Source organism: Balaenoptera borealis (genome assembly GCF_965194805.1).
Source record: "Balaenoptera borealis genome assembly, chromosome: 4".
Lineage (NCBI taxonomy): Eukaryota > Metazoa > Chordata > Mammalia > Artiodactyla > Balaenopteridae > Balaenoptera > Balaenoptera borealis.
Genome location: NC_138861.1, coordinates 75,753,071 through 75,771,597, shown reverse-complemented (window position 1 = coordinate 75,771,597; position 18,527 = coordinate 75,753,071). Strand labels below are relative to the sequence as shown.

Sequence of the window (18,527 nt, the reverse complement as noted above, 5' to 3'; positions counted from 1 at the left end):
TAGTTGATTTACAATGTTGTGTCAGTTTCAGGTATACAGCAAATATATGGTAAATCCTGTGTCGAGGCGTATGGCCATGCTGAAGGGAAAAATACTCACGAGTTTAATTATGAAAGAAGCATCAACTGAGCTTATTTCTCCTTTTAGCACTTGTCCTGGTTATAATTCCTTATTTGTGTCTATGATTATTTGAGGAATTAAAGTGGGGTCCAGGACATGCTGGCTCTGAAGAAGATGGGAGCAATAAGCAAATGCTTCGGGCAGATCCCTAGAGCTCACTGCCTGGATCCACAAAATAAGCAGAGAATATATATATATATTTTTTTCTTTTTTAGATTCTTTTCCATTATAGGTTATTACAAGATATTGAGTATAGTTCCCTGTGTTATACAGTATGTCCTTGTTGGTTATCTACTCCATATGTGTATATATATAGTAGTGTGTTTTTTTAAATCCCAAACTTCTAATTTATCCCTCTTCCCCTTTGGTAACCATAAGTTTGTGTTCTATGTCTGTGAGTCTATTTCTGTTTTGTAAATAAGTTCATTTGTATCTGCTGGGTCTTAAATAGTGGTAGAATTGGGAGAGATAACAAGGGTGAGTGGGTAAAATAGGAAGGACCATTCAAAGAATGAGGCACCCAGGTCCAAGAAAGGTCCAAGGTGTGTTGGCAATGAGGACTCCTCATATTGTGCTGAGTAGGGGAAGAGAACAGGAGGTTTATTGCAGAGATCTAGACATGAGATGATAAATCCTGGTCAAAGTACATGGTCATGGTGGGAAAGAAAAAATAAACTCAGGAGTAATTATGAAAGAAGCATCAACTGAGCTTATTTCTCCTTTTAGCACTTGTCCTGGTTGTGATTTCTTAGTTGTGTCTACGATGGTTTGAAGTAACACCTGTCTCTTCTATCAGACGGGAGCATCCATGAGGCAGGAACCATGTCCCCTCTTCCTCCCCATCATATTCCCAGGGCCTTGCACAGTGCCAGCTGCATGGAAGGAGCTCAGGAGATACTTGTTGAGGGGAAGATAGGTTGATAAACAGACTGATACATAATTAGAGAACAGGATATGGAGATAACAAAGATAATTCTGAGGTTTTGGTCATACGGAAGTCTCAAAGACATGTTGAATTCGAGGTTCAGAGGGAACACCTTTGAGGGAGTTTTTCAGCCGGTTTTTGGAGATGAGAGAAAAGTGATTTGTAGCCTAACAGAATTAAGCAGGTAAGCCTGTTCTGCATATACGTGTGATGGTTAACACAACTCAAGCATGCATTGCAATGATGGAATTCCACATGCAGCGTAGATTGGCTTTGGGGAAAAAAAATCATGTTTGAGTACTATTATTTCACACTATCTGCGCCACTGTTCCTATGTTCTCTGGACTGATAGAGAGAGTCAGGACAGCACCGTGTGGTCTGAGTGGAAAGGCATGTTTCCCCTGACGAGCTTCATCCAGCTGCCCACCCTCCCACGCTTGGAGTGTGAGACAGAATAAGAGTGGGCATCTGATCCAGGTTGCGAGAAAAAAAAGAATGTGTGTCAAAGATGCAGCCCTCAAACCCCACCAGGATATATGTGAGGTTGTTCCTCTGTCTTATGCCATAATTCATATCAAGAGCTGATGAATTTTTCACAGTGGGGCTCTAGTGTGTCCGTCTCGTTTTTCAGCCTTGCTCTTCTGGGGTCAAGTGACCCAAGCAGGGTTTGGTGGCTAATAGGAGTGCAGGATTTAAGGAATTACACAAGTGCTGGAGGGTTTCCATCGAGCTCCCTTGGTAACAGCAGCAAAGTGATAGGAAACATTTTATAAATTAAGCTGCTTTAGCCAGAAAAGAGAGTAGAACTGTTGCTTCCTTACAATTAACTGTTTCTCTCCCAATAATAAGAAAAGTGAATGCTGTATATCTGCTCTGTCTTCCCGAGTTCAATTAGAGATAACAACTGAATCTGGGTTGCAGGGAGCCCAGAAAAAACTAAATTATCCAGGTTAGCAAGTAGGGGACATGTTTGAGAAGGGAAAACCAGATAGTGGACATTTGTGGCTTTGAGCTTCCCAGCAGCTTTGATTTGGGTAACAGAACCCACACCTCCCCTGGGACAGTCACCCCACTCTGGTCCCAGTCTGGGCTACCAGGGTGGGCATGTGGCCTACAGAGAGTACTGTACCCTTGGCTGGAGAGGTCACTTTAGGGATTGACACATTTCTTACCAAGTCAGTCAGAGAAATCCTTGGGTCTATAGCTATTGTCATTCCCAAGCAGTTTCAGATATGTACACACCCAGCCTCATAACACAATTACATCAAAAGGGTATTGGAAATTTCTTTGGAAAATGAATTTACCCAACAGCTCTTTGTTCACACTTTGTAACACTCCTAAACACAAGTATTATGGACTGAATATTTTACTGCTCAATTATTGTAACTTGGTAAGATTTTTTGGATTCCCTCATCTTCACTCTGCACTTGTTCTAATTTACATATCTCTGACCCTGTTATTCAGTTTTAAGCCTATATTTTATTATGTGTATTTCCTATATTATTTGTTGAACAAATTATGGGATATTAATAGCCAATTCTGGCTCAGATAATACAATTTTTTTCAAAGCATAGGGATGCCTGAGACAACAGTGGTGAGTGTCTAGAACAAGGGGATATTTGCTTGACTCTTACAAAGTGGAATGCTTTGTTTTCCTAAAACATAACTCCGGTTCTGGAGATGGTACTGGTGGTGAGAGTTCCTTGTTGGGCTTCTGCCCTGATCGGCAATGAATTATTTAACCTTGACAGGTTCTCTTTTCTAATACGGGGTTAGCACTGCTCACTGCACAACTCTATTTGGATTCATGGGTTAACGTTTGAAATCATTTTGACTACGAAAAATTCGGTGTTGTTTCTGTCTTAGTTGCAATGTTAATCCTGGTCTCTGTGAAAGATGAGTGTGCTTAAAGTCTTTCTGTTCTACGAAAACGTTTCCCTTAAGAGTCTGCCAAAGTCACCAGAAAAATAGGTAGAGCCGGCCACCAGCAAAAAGGAACCCACGCTGGACTTCTGAATATGACTCAGAGACACCAAACAAGGGACGTAGAAAGGAGGTGGGGGAGAGGCAAGAATCTAGGACTTGTGGCACAGGACCATCAAGATTTCCAGGAGAAATTAAGGAAACATCTGCAAGGTCAGAGCAGGAAGTCCAGGGCCGCTTCTCAGAGAGGGAAGTGCCTTCCTTGGGACTGTTTCAGTGGAGCTGAAATGCCACATAACCAGGGCCAGGGAGGCCAGTGGAAGACCGGGGAGTAAACTCCAAGAATGACCAACAGTCCATCAGCTCAAATCCAAGTCTTTCAGCCACACAGAAGGGAGGACCGTCCTGTGGATTTGGGACCCAGTAAACCTTGTTAGCCAGGCCCAGATGTAGCTCAACGTTAATTGCATTACAATAAAGAATCTGTGTTCCGAAAAATCTCTTGACTGCTTTTGCCTGAGTTCCCACCCAAGCTTTGCCAATCATGGCCCCGCAAAGGGCTAATGAAAGGGTAATGCAAACAGGGTTGATTGTGGAGTTATAATCAAACAGTTGGGAAACTTTGCAATTTCGGTGCTTGGAAAATACAAAGTCTATAAAACCTCAGCTAAATAACATATAATTGGCCAGAAAAATACATCCAGGAGGGGCTTAGACTGTTTTGGGTATGAAAGGAATGTCTCCCTCTCGCACCATGGGGGTGTGGTGAGGTAGGACAGGGGTGGGTACTAGACCATTGGGGACTCACTTCAAGTCCTGCCAGTTTGGCAAGAAACCTCCTGCTTCCCTGGGTTGGCTCACCCAGCACACAGGCTGCCCCTCTCCGCCTGCGGCACACCCTTTCACACCATCCCCCAGAAGACAGCTCACTTTCGGCCCGACCCTTTAGCATCTCCAACCTTTGTGACCCTCACACTTTACATCAGTCCAGCATTGTTCAGCCTGACAGATGACCCGGCCTCCTGATTTTCTTTAAATAATAGGAGAACGTTTGCTCTCTGGAAACACCAGGCTGCATCCAAATTTAAAAAAGAAAAATGGGAGAGGAAAGCGTTCAAACAAAACTCTTGGAATGGGGCTCCTGTGGTAACATACCAAATAAAGGAAAACAGGAAAGCAATTGCAATATTAAAAATAGATGACTTCCTGCATGTAAATTCTTCGCTGACCTTGTTGATTGGAGTGTGGTCAGTGTTTGCTGCCTGCCACCTCCTGACTTTGTACCAACAGGCAATTCTCAGGGCTCAGGAATCCCCCGGCCCCATTTTAAAAGCATTTGTTTATACATCTGCCTCTGGGCATCAAACCTTTTCGCCCTGATGCTCAGGGCCTACCAGAGACCAATTCCTTATACCTCATTTCATTGCTATGTGTCTAAGGAGAATTGACTGACTATCGAGGGCGCCTCAGAGGACCCTGGAGCGGAGACGTTACCTGTGCGTAACGCCATGCACCTTGATGATGTCAGCGTCTACCACCAACGAAGCATGAAAGTAACATGGAGAAAATAATGCATCATCCTGCTGGAACAGCATTCACTGAATTCTCACTGAACACTCACCACATGCAGGCACTGCTTTATGTACTTGGGACACTCCCATGCCCTTGGTGAGCTCGTATTCTAGTTGGATAAAACAGACAATAAACAATGAGCACAGTACATCAGTAAATTACATAGTGTATTCTAAGACAGATGTATAGAAAAAAGGAAAAGGAAAGTAGGGTGAGGAGGCTGTAGCAGATGGGCGGTATTAAATAGGATAGAAAGGACCTCAGTAAGAAGGTAATAGATAAGCAAAGACTCCACGTGAGGCAGGTATCTCGAGAAAGTGTCCAGGCTGATGTGTAGCCCGAGCAAAGGTCCTGAGGCAGGACCATTATGCCTAGTGAACCGTAAGACTCGGCTTCTCTCTCTTCCACTGCCAGGGAGGCCCCAGACAAGACAGTTTCTCTCCGGGGGCTGCAGAGGAAATGGCTTTGAAGCAGCAGGAGCAAAGATGAAAATGGTTTCAACAGGGGCAGCTCTGGAATTGGGGTGTACATGTGTGAAAAGGCAAAGCCAAAGGTTAAAAAAAGGAGCACGTTCCAAGATTCCACTCCCTGAGTGGAGAATCAGGGCTGGAATCTCAAGGACACACCTAAAACAAGTCAGCAGGAGACAAGGAGGGTCATTGTGTTTTGATTCCCCGCACAGTTAGGAGTGTGGCCCGGTGCCTTCTGAAGCACTAGTGGAATTTGGCCTTGGATCACAGAATTTTAGGGCTGTTCCTTCCCAGTGTGCGTGTCCCCTAGTCCCCTTCTTTGGATCGCTTTGGTCACTGGGATTCTCTTAACAATTTTTCTGTTCAGGGTCACTCTTGAAATTAGATCTTGCCAAGGGATGATCTGTACCTCTCAGGACTCCCCCTCCTCTCTTATTGTAATCGGAGGGCCTGGGGGGAATTCACACCCACAGTTAAAGAGGCATGGGAGTGGCCAGGGCCTGGGAACTCAGGTAATCAAAACACATTTGATTTTCTCCCATAGCCGTTAGAGTTCTAGGACGAGAGACAGAGAGATGGAGCTAGAAGCTTGTGTATTTAAAACCCTCCCAGTTTCCCATGGTTCTTGGGAGAAAGTCAACACCCCTTAACAGCCTTCATGCCTCTATAGTCTATCTTTCCATCCTCCTCCTGGCTTACTGAACACCTGGGCACTTCACTGAGGGACCCTGCTTCCTATAGCCTCCAGGTATACCTGCTGTCCTGGGATTCTCTTCCAGCCCCCTCTTCACCTGTCTAAAGCCTACTCACCCTTCAAGTCCCAGCTAATCAGTCCTTTCCACAGGGCAAGATTTCCTAATCCCCTTACTGGGTTGCGCCACTGTCCTTCCAGAACTTAGCACGGCACTGGTCCATAGTAAGTGTTCAATAAATATTTATGCTTCATAAATTTAGTTAATGAATGAATGAGCAAATGAACAGAAAGAGAAGCTAAAATCAATGTGTATTTTTTTAAAACTGAGGACCAGGTGGACAAAAGTCCCTGCGACAAAGGAGGGAGAGGAGAATAAAAGAAAATAAATTCTTTAAGGTCTGAAGTGCTTTTGCTTAAGGCAATTTTCAGGCCAGGTCAACAAGGTCAATTGCCAGAAAAAGCAATGGGGATTCGTTCTAGGACATTCATCTTCTGGCTTAGTGTTGAAAGTAACATTGTTAGCCTTGTTCACTGAAACTGAAAATGAGCTGAATCCCCCCCAGGCAGAGGGGCAGCAGAAGGGCACAGCCAGGAAAGCTAAGCACATCCAGTCTGGAGGGTAAAGAAACTAAATTACAAGGACATAATTTTAACTTCTTGCTCTGTCTTGATCCAGTGTGGATGACCTTGGGCAAGTCACTTATCTTTTTGAATTACACTCTCATTGTCCAAAAAAAAAACCCCAAAAACAAAATACCGAAAAACTTGGGGACTTTGGGAGAAGAAAGGATTTTAGCCAAGTTTGTATATGACCAAAGGTCCCACACAATAGTGGTATTATTAATGATCACTGATGCTATCCCCAGCTGTTCCCCAGTATGATTTTATTAGTCCCACTGCTGTTTCCTGATTCGTTTCCATTCAGGAAGCTTTAAAATAATGGTTAGCAGAGGGGCACATTGCAAAAATAAAAATTCTCCCTCTTTTAACTTCTCCATCCACTTTAATCCCACTGCCCATCCTTCCTCTCTCCCCAGCTTCAGCTGGAGACCTGCCATTCCTGTGATCAATCACGCTCTGGGGAGAATCTTACTTGGGGGGAGGGGAGAGGATGGGGGCAGGGGGGTTCTGGCCCTGCATGACTGTGGAGTGTGATGTCCTTTTGTGGTGCCCTCAAAAACAGAAGTGAGGAAACAGGCTGTCATTTATCATGTGGCTTTGTAATAGTTGCTGATAATGCAAAACAGCCGGGCCATTTTCGAGGTCTCCCCAGTGAAGTACCAAGTCAGCGGTCGGGGGAGGCCAAGTCAGAAAGGGAGGTTCCCTGTGCGGCTTGCCCTTCTGCCAGGGATCTCCCTGTAGCCACAACTTCCTGCTCGCTGGTTGAGCCTGCCAGTTGCCCCCTGGAGGGCACACTGCCAGGCTGGGGCCTCTCGGGGAAGCTGAAAATTCCCCCATTCTAGCCACTCACATCTCAGTCCTCCCCAAGCTAGGTACCTTATTGGATGCAGGTGCTGTAGGGTGGAGCTTTTGGTGTGATGGTGGCTGCTGGCCCTTGGACCAATCACTGTGGCAGAGGAGAGCCAGCATTCTGGTTGGCTAAGCCTAGGTCACCTGCCCAGTCTTGGCTGGGGGTGAGGCAACCTCAGCTATATCCACACCACGGTGAAACATGGTTCCAGAGTGAATGAAAGGGAAGTGTGATGGGCACCAGAGCGACCACGGGAATTACACCTCCTATTTCTCTGAATTCCCTCTACCCTGCTAACCCAGCACACCAGCTAGCACCATGCCTTTGCCCAAAGGAGGCTTCCATCAATATAAGTTTTCTGGAAAAAAACAAAAAACACTTGAATCCACAAATGAACACAGGAGAAAAGCCATGCAAAGGCAGAACACCATGGAAGCACTTTTAAAAAAGGGACCTTTTCTCCATCAGGTACCCACCTAAGAAGATGCCAAGCCAAGAGAATGACCTTGCTAAAATAAAATAGGGGGGGGCCAGCCTCTCAAACCACTCAGCCGTACTCTCTGCTTTTGACCTTTGCTGCTCTTCTCAGTGTCACAAAGGCTGCATGTTGCTAAGTCAGGGGCTCCTTGCTCCGGCCTCACTTGACTTGCCGGAACAGCAGCATTTGACCCAGTTGATAACATTCTTCTCCTTGAAACCTTTTCTTGCCTTGGCTTCTAGGACATCACACCCACTTTGTTTTCCTCACACTTTACCGGCCTTCCTTCTTGGATTCTTTGGCTGGTTCTCCCCACCCTCCCTTTCTGAATGTTCAGTGCCCAGGGATCAGTCCTTGGACCTCTTCTATCTAAGCTGGCTATCTAGGTGATCTCAGCCAGTTTATGGCTTTATTTTTTAATTTATTTATTTATTTTTTTTTTTTAAACATTGCTTTTTTTATTTTATTTTATTTATTTATTTAGTTAGTTAGTTAGTTATGGCTGTGTTGGATCTTCGCCTCTGTGCGAGGGCTTCCTCCAGTTGCGGCAAGCGGGGGCCACCCTTCATCGCGGTGCGCGGGCCTCTCACTATCGCGGCCTCTCTTGTTGTGGAGCACAGGCTCCAGACGCGCAGGCTCAGTAATTGTGGCTCACGGGCCCACCTGCTCCGCGGCATGTGGGATCTTCCCAGACCAGGGCTCGAACCCGTGTCCCCTGCATTGGCAGGCAGATTCTCAACCACTGCGCCACCAGGGAAGCCCCAGTTTATGGCTTTAATACCATCCATGTGCTATGATCCAATGTGTATGTGTCTAGTCTAAACCCCTTTCCTGAGCCCAGATCTTATAACTATCTGCCCAGCTGATATTTCTACTTGAATGTTTAATAGAGCTTGCCAACCTATCTCATCTACAACTGAGCTCCTGATGGCTCTCCTTCCACTACTACCAAAAAGAAAGCCGTTCCTCCCATAATCTAGTCACCCAGGTAGATCCATCGTGCTGTTCCTGGCTCCTCTCTTTCTCTTCCTCCACATTTTGTACATCAGAAAATTCTATACACTCTACCTTAAACTATATTCAAAACTGAATACCCTCTCTCTTGCTGCCACCCTATTCCTAACAGGTCTTCCTGCTTCTGCCTTTGTCTCCTATCCACGCTCATCCTCATGTCTTATTCTCAACATGCGAGCCACACTGATCCCACTAACACATCACTCAGATTGTGTCAGTCCTCTGCTCCAGAACTACAGTGGCCTCAGAGTAAAAGCTAAACCCTTGTTATGACCTATGTGGGCCCACGTGATCTACCTCACACTTACCTCACTCACTTTACCTCCTGTTAATCACACCCCTACTCCCTCCACTTCCTTCCTCATATATTCCAGAGATGCTTCCACCTCAGGGCCTTTGCACTTGTTCTTCCCTCTTCCTGAAAAGCTCTTCCTCCAAATATCCACACGGTTCCCTCATCAACTCCTTTGAGTATTTACTTCTTAGACAGGTTTTCCCGTCCAAAATTCAATACCCTCACTGTTCTCGTCCCCCTCCCCTTCTTATTTTTCTCCTTTCATCACTATCTAACATTCATATACATTATATATACATATTATATATATATATACATTTTGTTTACTATAGTCAGTAGAATGGACTTTCTCTTGAGATCTATTGAAGGAGGATTCTTACTAAGAATTCTTACTAAGATTCTTATAAGTCTGTGTCATTGTCCAGAAACTTAGTACACAAATGTAAAGATTTATATAATTCATTCTTTTTTAAAAAATTGAGCTATAATTGGCATATAACATTAATTAGTTCCAGGTATACAGCATAATGATTTGATATTTGTATACATAGCAAAATGCAAAATGCTCAACACTATAAGTCTAGTTAACATCCATCATCTTACAGAGTTAAAAAATAATCTTTTTCTTGTGAAGAGAACTTTTAAGATCTACTTACCTAGCAACTTTCAGATATGCAATATATTCAAAATATTCATATAGTCTCCTTACTTATTTTATCTTGTGCATTATGTCTTCTCCCTCTAGATTGTTAGCTCCATGAGGACAGGGCTATTTTTGTTTGTTTTAATCATTAATATCCTCTTAAAACCTACAATAGTGTTTTTTTAAAATTTTTATTGGACTATAGTCGACTTACAATGTTGTGTTAGTTTCTGCTGTACAGCAAAGCGAATCAGTTATACATATACATATATCCACTCCTTTATAGATTCTTTTCCCATATAGGTCATTATTGAGAAGATTTCCCTATGCTATACAGTAGGTCCTTATTAGTCATCTATTTTATATATAGTAGTGTGTATACGTCAATCCCAATCTCCCAATTTATCCACCCCTCCCCCCCCCCGCCACTTTGCCCCCTGGTAACCGTAAGTTCATTTTCTACATCTGTGACCTATTTCTGTTTTGTAAATAAGTTCATTCTACAATAGTGTTTTTACATGAAAAAGGAAAGTAAACAAAGTAGCCTAATTGTACAACTGAGATCTGAGACCCTTGAAACCCATGTTCTGTATTTGGGCTTAACTTCTAACTAAATTCAATCATTGGGCAGGATGGGTTTCCAAGTCTTGAGGTCCAGTTTTGGTCTGGAGGAAGCCAGGAAGATTTTCTACTCATGTTGTTTACTAGCCCAAAAGTTTTCAATAGCTTCCCATTGCCTTCAGGGATCAAGTTCATCCTGCCATCATCTGTACCTTTCCAAGTTATCTCCTGCCAAACTGGTCTATCCACTATTTCCCCAAATTGCCTTGAACTTATCTTCCTCCGTATTCTTTCTCATTCCCTTCTGTCATCTGAAACGCCTTTCTTCATCTCCTCTACCCATCTATGCACACCTACCCCATCCTTCATGACCTCTTTCCTTCCCCACCCGCTGAAATCCAGCTCGTCCTTCAACTCACATCATGCCTCCTTTATTTATTTATTTATTTATTTTTTGGCCACACTGCGCAGCTGGTGTGATCTCAGTTACCAGGGATTGAACCTGGGCCATGGCAGTGAAAGCACCAAATCCTAACCATCAGCCCACCAGGGAACTCCCACATCATGCCTCCTTTAGAAGGTCTTCCCTGAATACTACAGGTAGAATGAAATGCTCCCTATATAGTAAGTTTATTATAGTATTTTTTTCCAACATTATTCCAGCTCGTTGCACAGTACCATAGGGGAGTAGTAAAGTGAGGGCCCACAGCACAGAGTTTAGAGCCTAAGTGCATTGATTCAAACCCAGCTTCTGCTACTCACTGGTTGTATGACCTTGGGCAAGTATTGTAACCTCTCTGTGTCTCAGTTTCTTTCTCTGTAAAATGAAGACCACAATAGTACCTAGCTTACAGAGTTTTATGAGGATTAAGTGCATTAATATGTAAAATACTTGGAACGGTGTCTGCTCTGTGTTTGCTGTTACTGTAGTGGTGGTGGTAGTGGTTCTTAACAATCCATCTTCAGTCCATTTGATGTCGGGGGGTTGAAACATAACAGCTGGATTTCTTTCCAGATGTTTAAAACACATACCTTAATTTTATTACATAATGAGTGTATCCTTTTTTTCTTTCTTTCTCAGTTTGAAGGTACAGGTGAGTTAAATCCATTATAGGGAATTCTTGGTACTATAAACAATTTCACTGATTTTTTTCTGCATACCCAATGTACAACCATAATGCCAGTGTGACACTGAGTTGAATTCAACTCCTGTTTATTGAATTAATCCACTATGAGGAACAGAAGGATGAAGACAAAGTCCTTCCCTGGACCACTATCTATAGAACCACTGTCTCTTCAGGAAGATCAATGTATACACAATTAACTTCCCAATAGCTACTCTATGCTCCATACTACATGGTGCTTTTATTTCTATCTTAAGGTTTCAGCTTTCCTCAGCCTCTCACTCACACTTTTTTTTAAAATAATTTTGAATCCAGTATGCATTCGTTCATTTGAACCAGTTTCTTGTTTTAATGTGGGAACACATAAGTTGTAATCTATTAGTGTCTACTTAATGAAATTGTTTTTGAAACCCTGCCCGTTAACCTTTAACCTGGAGGCCCGTGCATAGTTTCCTTATTCATTAAATGATTAACTCACTGACCAGAGGCATTCATGAGTTCTTGGCTCAGCCTGTACCTTTCTGGCCTAGTCCAGATACTGGGGAGGTTCCAGAATGATCTCCCCAGCCTTCTCCTGAGACACATCTCTGGCTGCCCCATTTGTCTTCCCTTTCCTAGCCGTCCCCACATGCTACTCTCCCACTGCAATCCACTCCCTTTTCCAGGAGGCACATCTGCATCTGGTCCTCATTGTGGTGGTTATCCGACTTTGCAGTTACTTTTATAGATGTTTAATCAGGTGTGCAGGTGAAAAGATGAAAAGTGAAGGGTAGATGTTTCTAAATATTTCTTCAGAAAACAAATTCAGCAATATTCAATCTAGTCTCTTGTCTTCCCCAGAGGCACTGGCATCAACATCCTCTTGTTCAACAGCAGCCTGAGACACTGATTCCTTGAAGATGAAGCCTGGAGCTACAGCTTAACACCCATGAAATTGTTTTTCATGCCTATTAGTGTCCTCACCCTCCACTCTGGATAAACAGGCTCAGAAGTGGTTTATATGCCAGGTTGTTTTCCTTCTGAAAGATGATCCTTAAAGTAACTTCAGAAAACAGAAGGGCAACTCTAGAGATTAAAAAAAAAAAAAAAAAGGAAGCCATGAGTATGTTTAAAAGCCTCTCAGTAAGCTAAGATGTTGTTCACAGAAGTTGTAAAATAATCTTCTACCAGTTACTAACTTTAAAGTAATTTAGAACAAGAGGACTTCTAAGAAAAGATGCCTTATGAGGGTAGTATCTTGGGTCGTTTTCCTGAAGGTAGTTGAGAGGAAACAGTACTCCACAGCCTGATATGGGCCCTTCAGGCTATAAAACACTGAGAATTTTACTCTTGAAAGGGACAAAGAGTTAGCAAACAATGGTATGGAGGAGAAAGGTTGTGGTAATGGCTCATTTTCCTGAAAAATCAACAAGACTGGCCAAGAGACAATGGTCCTTCCATATTGCTTTGCAAATCCTCTAATACGGAAGCTTCACCTTGAAGATCTCTCTGTAATCCAAGGTCAGGGATTGTGGGCCAGCTTTCCCCAATGTACTCAGTGCCCTTGGTCCCAGGCTAACAATGACAAAGGGAAGGAGCCGCACAGAGAAGCTGGATGGAAGATTATAAGACACGCTAAAACTCATCTCAGGAACTTTGGAAGACTACTTTTCCCATTGAGGCCATAACCAAGCTATAATCACAAGTATTTTGATGGACAGAGCCCTGCCTTTTATCAGGTACAGATAACCCTGCTTTTCAAGAGTTCAGTTTACTCCACCTAGCTCTTATGAAAGACTTACATTAGTACCTGTTTTATCTAACCAAAAGAAATCCGAAGAGGTTTCGCTATTACAAAAAAAGACAAAAAGTGAGAATAGAGTTCAGCGTTGGTTTTGCAGCAGCCGTTATAGAGGCGGTGTGCGCCTGAGCAGAGAGAGTGGTACCACCCAGCTCCTTCCCCAGGAACTACACTCAGCATCTCAGCATCAAGCCCCCATAGCTTTGAACTGTGTCTGTGAGCATCTGTGCTTCATCTCCATTTATTTTGTGCATCTGTTAGCAAGACATATCCCAAGGTAACTGCTTCTGCACTTTATGCCATTTCAGCTTAGGAAAGGATTCATAGGAACCTCTACTTTCAGATAGTAGGGGGAAATTTGAAAATTCCAATAAAATGGCTATACCATTTACAAAGGATTAGAGGAATCCACATGATTCCCCAGGCCAAGGACTACCGATGGGCTATGAAGTTCTATCAATGACCACAGTGGGTAAATAAAATAGGAATTTGAGATCACAGACCTCGAGGAGATGAATGAGACAGATGAGGCCTTCATGGGCAGGCAGAAAAGCAGAAGCAGCGGCAGTCTCCATTCATGGGGCTCAGACAAACAAAACTGTGTCAGACAAGATTGAACTACAAGACGATTTGACTGCAGTTTCCAAGGGTCACAGAAAAAGAAGGTGGGAGAATGGTTTTTGTTGAAGAATGGCTTTCTGGAACTTCATCAAAGTAAAAGAGGACCCTATCTAGTTAGTCAGAGCCTATCAGAGACACACCTTTGCAAGCCTAAAACCAACACTCAGTACAATGAGGGCCAGGTTCTTGGACCTCAATGAAAGGTACTGGTACAAAGGTGCTCTTTACTGAAAAAAAAGTCTTTGGCTGAGATGCTGACATTAAAGCATAAAAGTACTACTCATCAATTAAAATAAAGATAGGGAAAACTAGCTGCGTCAAATGTCTTTATGCTACCTTATTTAATCCCAACAATATGTGAGGTTATAAGAAAGGAAAGAGAGGCTCAGTGAAGTGGAACAGTTTTACCAATGTTACCTAGCCAGTAAGTTTCTACCCCAAATTTAAATCTAGAATTGAAAGTTTTTAGAGTCCCTGCTATTTCCACAACACGCTGAGGCAATGGGCTCATATGAGGCAATGGGCTCTGTGTGGATGAAAGAGGAAAAAGACCAAGATGATGCTTTTAAGAGGAAAGTCCGAGGCCTTTCTGTTACTGAATAATAAAGTAACCCCTGAAGGATGAATGGGTAAACCATTCTGCATGTCGGGGCTAATAAGATCATGTTAATATGTCAGCTTTTGCTGGCTCCAAAGTCTCCATCAGCTGAACATCGGGATCCTACTTTCTCTCCACTCAAGATTCTCTCCCCTTTAGAATCTCCGGGAATCCCCAGGGTGTCGTGGGCACAGCAGACTAAAGCTATCCTTCAGTAACACTGCTGCCCTTCCTCAGGTCTCTGCTGCCTAGTCACACCCCTCAGGGCTCTACCTGAGGTAATGACATCCCTCAGCCACCTCCCTAAAGGTGATGGTTACCTGAGCTGCTTCTCTCCTCTCTACTCCAGTTACCTTCTCTGAGTTCTGGGCCTATATATCCAAATGCCTTTCAGACACCTCAGCAGAATGTTCCCAAGATATCTCAAACACAACACATGCAAAAAAGAAATTACCTTCTTCTCCAAAAAGCTTCTTTTACTCTTGTGGGCTGAATTTTGATGAATAAATGACACCAGCACTCACAGTGACTCAAGTCAGAAACCTGGCATCACTGCACCTCTGTCTTTTTCAACCAGACACCAAGTCCATCAGTTCTACCTTCCTAACAACAGTCCATATTTCCTCTCTATTCCCTGAAGGGTGAGAGGGTAAACCAAATGCTCTTGGGCTACATCCTCTTTACTTCCTTCCATGTTTCCTACCAGGATCGCCTTTCCTAAATGCAGATTGTATCAAGTTACCACATTCCCTACACTGCAAAGTCCTAAGTTTGGCACTTAAGTCCCTTCATGATTTGGCCCCTACTCATTTTTCCACCAAAATTGGCTAATACACATGTCCTTAACCTATGACTCCAAAACAGCATGGAAAGACAATATATACCAGGGCTCAGGATGTAGACCACGAAGAGTTGAGTTCCGTTTTCCAAGAATAAGGAAGTTAGATTATGCATACTTGATATGTCAAAGAAGAAACAAAGGATGGCTTGCTATTTGAAATAAGCAACACTGTGGGAGATGGAGACTACTGAACTTCAGCCACTCTCTTAATCATATCTGTTCTGCTGTGTACCAGCCTCCAACGAATGAAAGAGTCATCAAAGAAAACAGCTTTGAAATGAAAATAACTTTATTGAGAATATATAGACGGAATATAGTCTGTGTAAGAAGCATGAATGAATGTAAGAAGCATGACTGGAGGTCAAAAACAAGACTGATGGTTTGAGAAAGAACCAATGGAGACTCAGGAAAAGATGAAAATAATTAACACCGAAAGATAAAAACAGCCTACTGCAGAATCTGGGAGAAATTTCTACTAACCTTAAGGCAAATGGAAGTGCACTGAGAAAACAAAATGGTAGTCTGCTTGTGCTTTCCCTCATGAAACAGAGCGGCCCTAGCAACCTGAGAGATGGTAGCAAGATACATAGATTCCCTTCTCTTGCTCAGAGACACAGAGTCTGTCTAAGCAGAACTTCATACATGGTGGCTGTCTTTTGAGACGGAGAGAGAACTCTTTCTTACTTCACTCCACACCCAAGTTTCTAGCCCTACTTGTAGACTATTAACTTCCTTAAGACAACATGATGTGTGTGTGTGTGTGTGTGTGTGTGTGTGTGTGTGTGTGTAGTAAATGCATCCATATGAGGCTGGTTCATCATAAGTAGAGTAATAAATAGAGTGATAAAGATGTAAGTGGAAACTAAAATGGTCCTTGCTAAGAATTATGGTTCTTTTAAGAAGAGGACAAAAGGGAAACATTTTTACAGCACTTAATATTCTAGGCATTAATCCAAGTGCTTTCTATGTTTTAATCAGTGTTTAGAACAACCCGGTATTAGTCAGCATAGTATAAACTCTGCTGTGGTAAAAATGAAATAAATAACTCCAAAATCTTCGTAGTTAGCATAACACAAGTTTATTTCTTACTCCTGCAAAGTCGGATTTGAGTAGGCAGAGACTCTCCTCCACCTGGTAACTCAAGGATTCAGGCTCCCTCTGTCTTGTGATACCACCCAAGGGCACCCTGGTAGAGAAAGAGAGGATGCAAAAGGCAAACCAGCTCCTACCTGCCCCAGCCTGGCAATGACACATGACATTTCTACTTCCAGCTCATTGGCTGGAACTAGTCACATGGTCCCAATCACAGCAAAGATGCCTGGGAAATGTCAAGGAGCTCATGGATATCCTAGTGAGCACTAACTGTCTCTTTCACAACCCTTGTGAGGAAGGTAATAGCATAATCCCGATGATTTTCACAGACGCTGAGAAACTGGCACAAAGAAAAAATAATTTACCCAAATCCACATTGTTAGTAAGTGATAGACCTGAGATTTTAACCAGACTATCTGATTCCAGAATCTGTGCTTTTAAAAATTATATTATGCAGCTGATCCTTGAACAACATGGGTTTGAACTTCACGGGGCCACTTATATGCAGATTTTTTTCTGTCAGTATGTGCTACAGTACTACACTATCTGTGGTTATGGAGGGCCAACTGTAAAGTTATACGTGGATTTTCAACTGAACGGGGGGGGCACCCCAACCCCTGCATTGTTCAAGGGGCAACTGTATTGCCTCTCAAAAGTAATAGAAATACCAATGATATTATTAATGATTTGTATCAGAGAAACAAACTGTGGATGGAGATAGAAAATCCTCTCTCAGAACCCCAGAGCCAGGTTACATGAGTACCAGCTAGATACTGAGGATTAGGAATTAAATGTGCAATCACTGTTCTGTAGACCTGAGAAGGACTCCACCAGAAGGCTAGTGACCAGCAAGGACAATTGAGGGAAATCCCTGCATCCCGCTTAGTGACCAACACCTGGTCTAGATACATCTCTCTGACTGAGGATCAGGAGCATGAAAAAAATCAACTCAAGACATACAGGAAAGTATTGAAAATCTAAGATAAAGGGAATAGGAGAGTGACAATGCAGGAGTCTCTTCTCTAGAGCAGGGTGGCAAACCTTTTTGTAAAGATCCAGATGGTAAATTTTTTAGGAGTTACAGATTATACTGTTTCTGTCACAATTACCCAACTCTACAGAAGGACACAAAAGCAGCCACAGGCAATACATAAATGAAAGGGTATGGCTGTGTCCTGATAAAATTCTATTTACCAAAACAGACGATGGACCAGATTTGGCCCATGGACTGTAGTTTGCCAACCTAACACTTGTTCTCAAAATAAGGAAATTAACAAATATAATGGATCATTACACATTTGAAAAATATTCAGTTTAGTAGGAATCCAAAAATTAAAAATCTAAACCGTGACGGATATCATCATACCCAGCATGCATGTTAAGTGAAATAAGTCAGACAGAGGAAGACAGGTATAGTTTGATATCGCTTATACGTGGAATTTAAAAAGTCAAACAGATTAGAATGGTGACTACCAGTGGTGGGGGGGGAAATGGGGAAATACTGGTCAAAGGATACAAACTTCCAGTTACAGGATGAATACATTCTGGGGATGTAATCACAGCATGACTACAGTTAACAGCACTATATGGTATACTTGAAAGTGCCTAAGAAAGTAGAGCTTAAATATTTTTACCACGAAAAAGTTAATTATGTGAGATGACAGATGTGTTAACTAATCTTATTGTGGTAATCATTTCAATCGTTTCAATATATATGTGTATCAAATCATCACATTGTACACCTTAAACTTATACAATGTTATATAACAATTACACCCCAATTAAGCTGGAAAAATATATACATGCATATATGTGAGCCAATCTTATAAATATGTATTTAAAACTGCAGAAGATAAAGACAGGGTGCAAACCATAAAATGTTAATAGTGAGTTAAGATGTAAGAATATAGGAGGATGAATCTTTGTTTTTTGTATTATTTGGGTTTTTCTACATAAACGTTTCATATTCAGAAAAAAATTTTATAAAATACAAAAGGAAACTCATGGGCTTTTGAGTCAGACCTGCCTTGAATTCTCTGCTACACACTAGCTGGTGATCTTGGACAAATTACTTTACACCTTTGCCTCCCAATGTTCTCATTTGAAAAAAAATGGACATAATCACACTTCCTTCACATGATTTCTTCAAGGATTAAATGAGTGTGTGTGTGTGTGTGTGTGTGTGTGTGTATACACACACAAATAGTATACATATTAAATGAGTGTATATATATAGTATATATATATCCCTATCTCTGACCTCCAGGAGAGTTAGCTGTGGTTTCTAGAACCCTACACTGAAACC

General features: G+C 42.5%; 1 protein-coding gene across 1 annotated transcript in view; it reads right to left on the bottom strand.

The window, feature by feature from the left end:
• Positions 1-10,087: 10,087 nt before the first annotated feature.
• The window catches only part of KDR (kinase insert domain receptor), a 101,695-nt gene continuing 93,255 nt past the window's right edge, over positions 10,088-18,527 (bottom strand). The window contains exon 28 of the mRNA XM_082390065.1: positions 10,088-12,355. Coding sequence (XP_082246191.1) covers positions 12,250-12,355 — 106 coding nt within the window. The 3' untranslated portion in view covers positions 10,088-12,249. The remainder of the gene's footprint in view (positions 12,356-18,527) is intronic.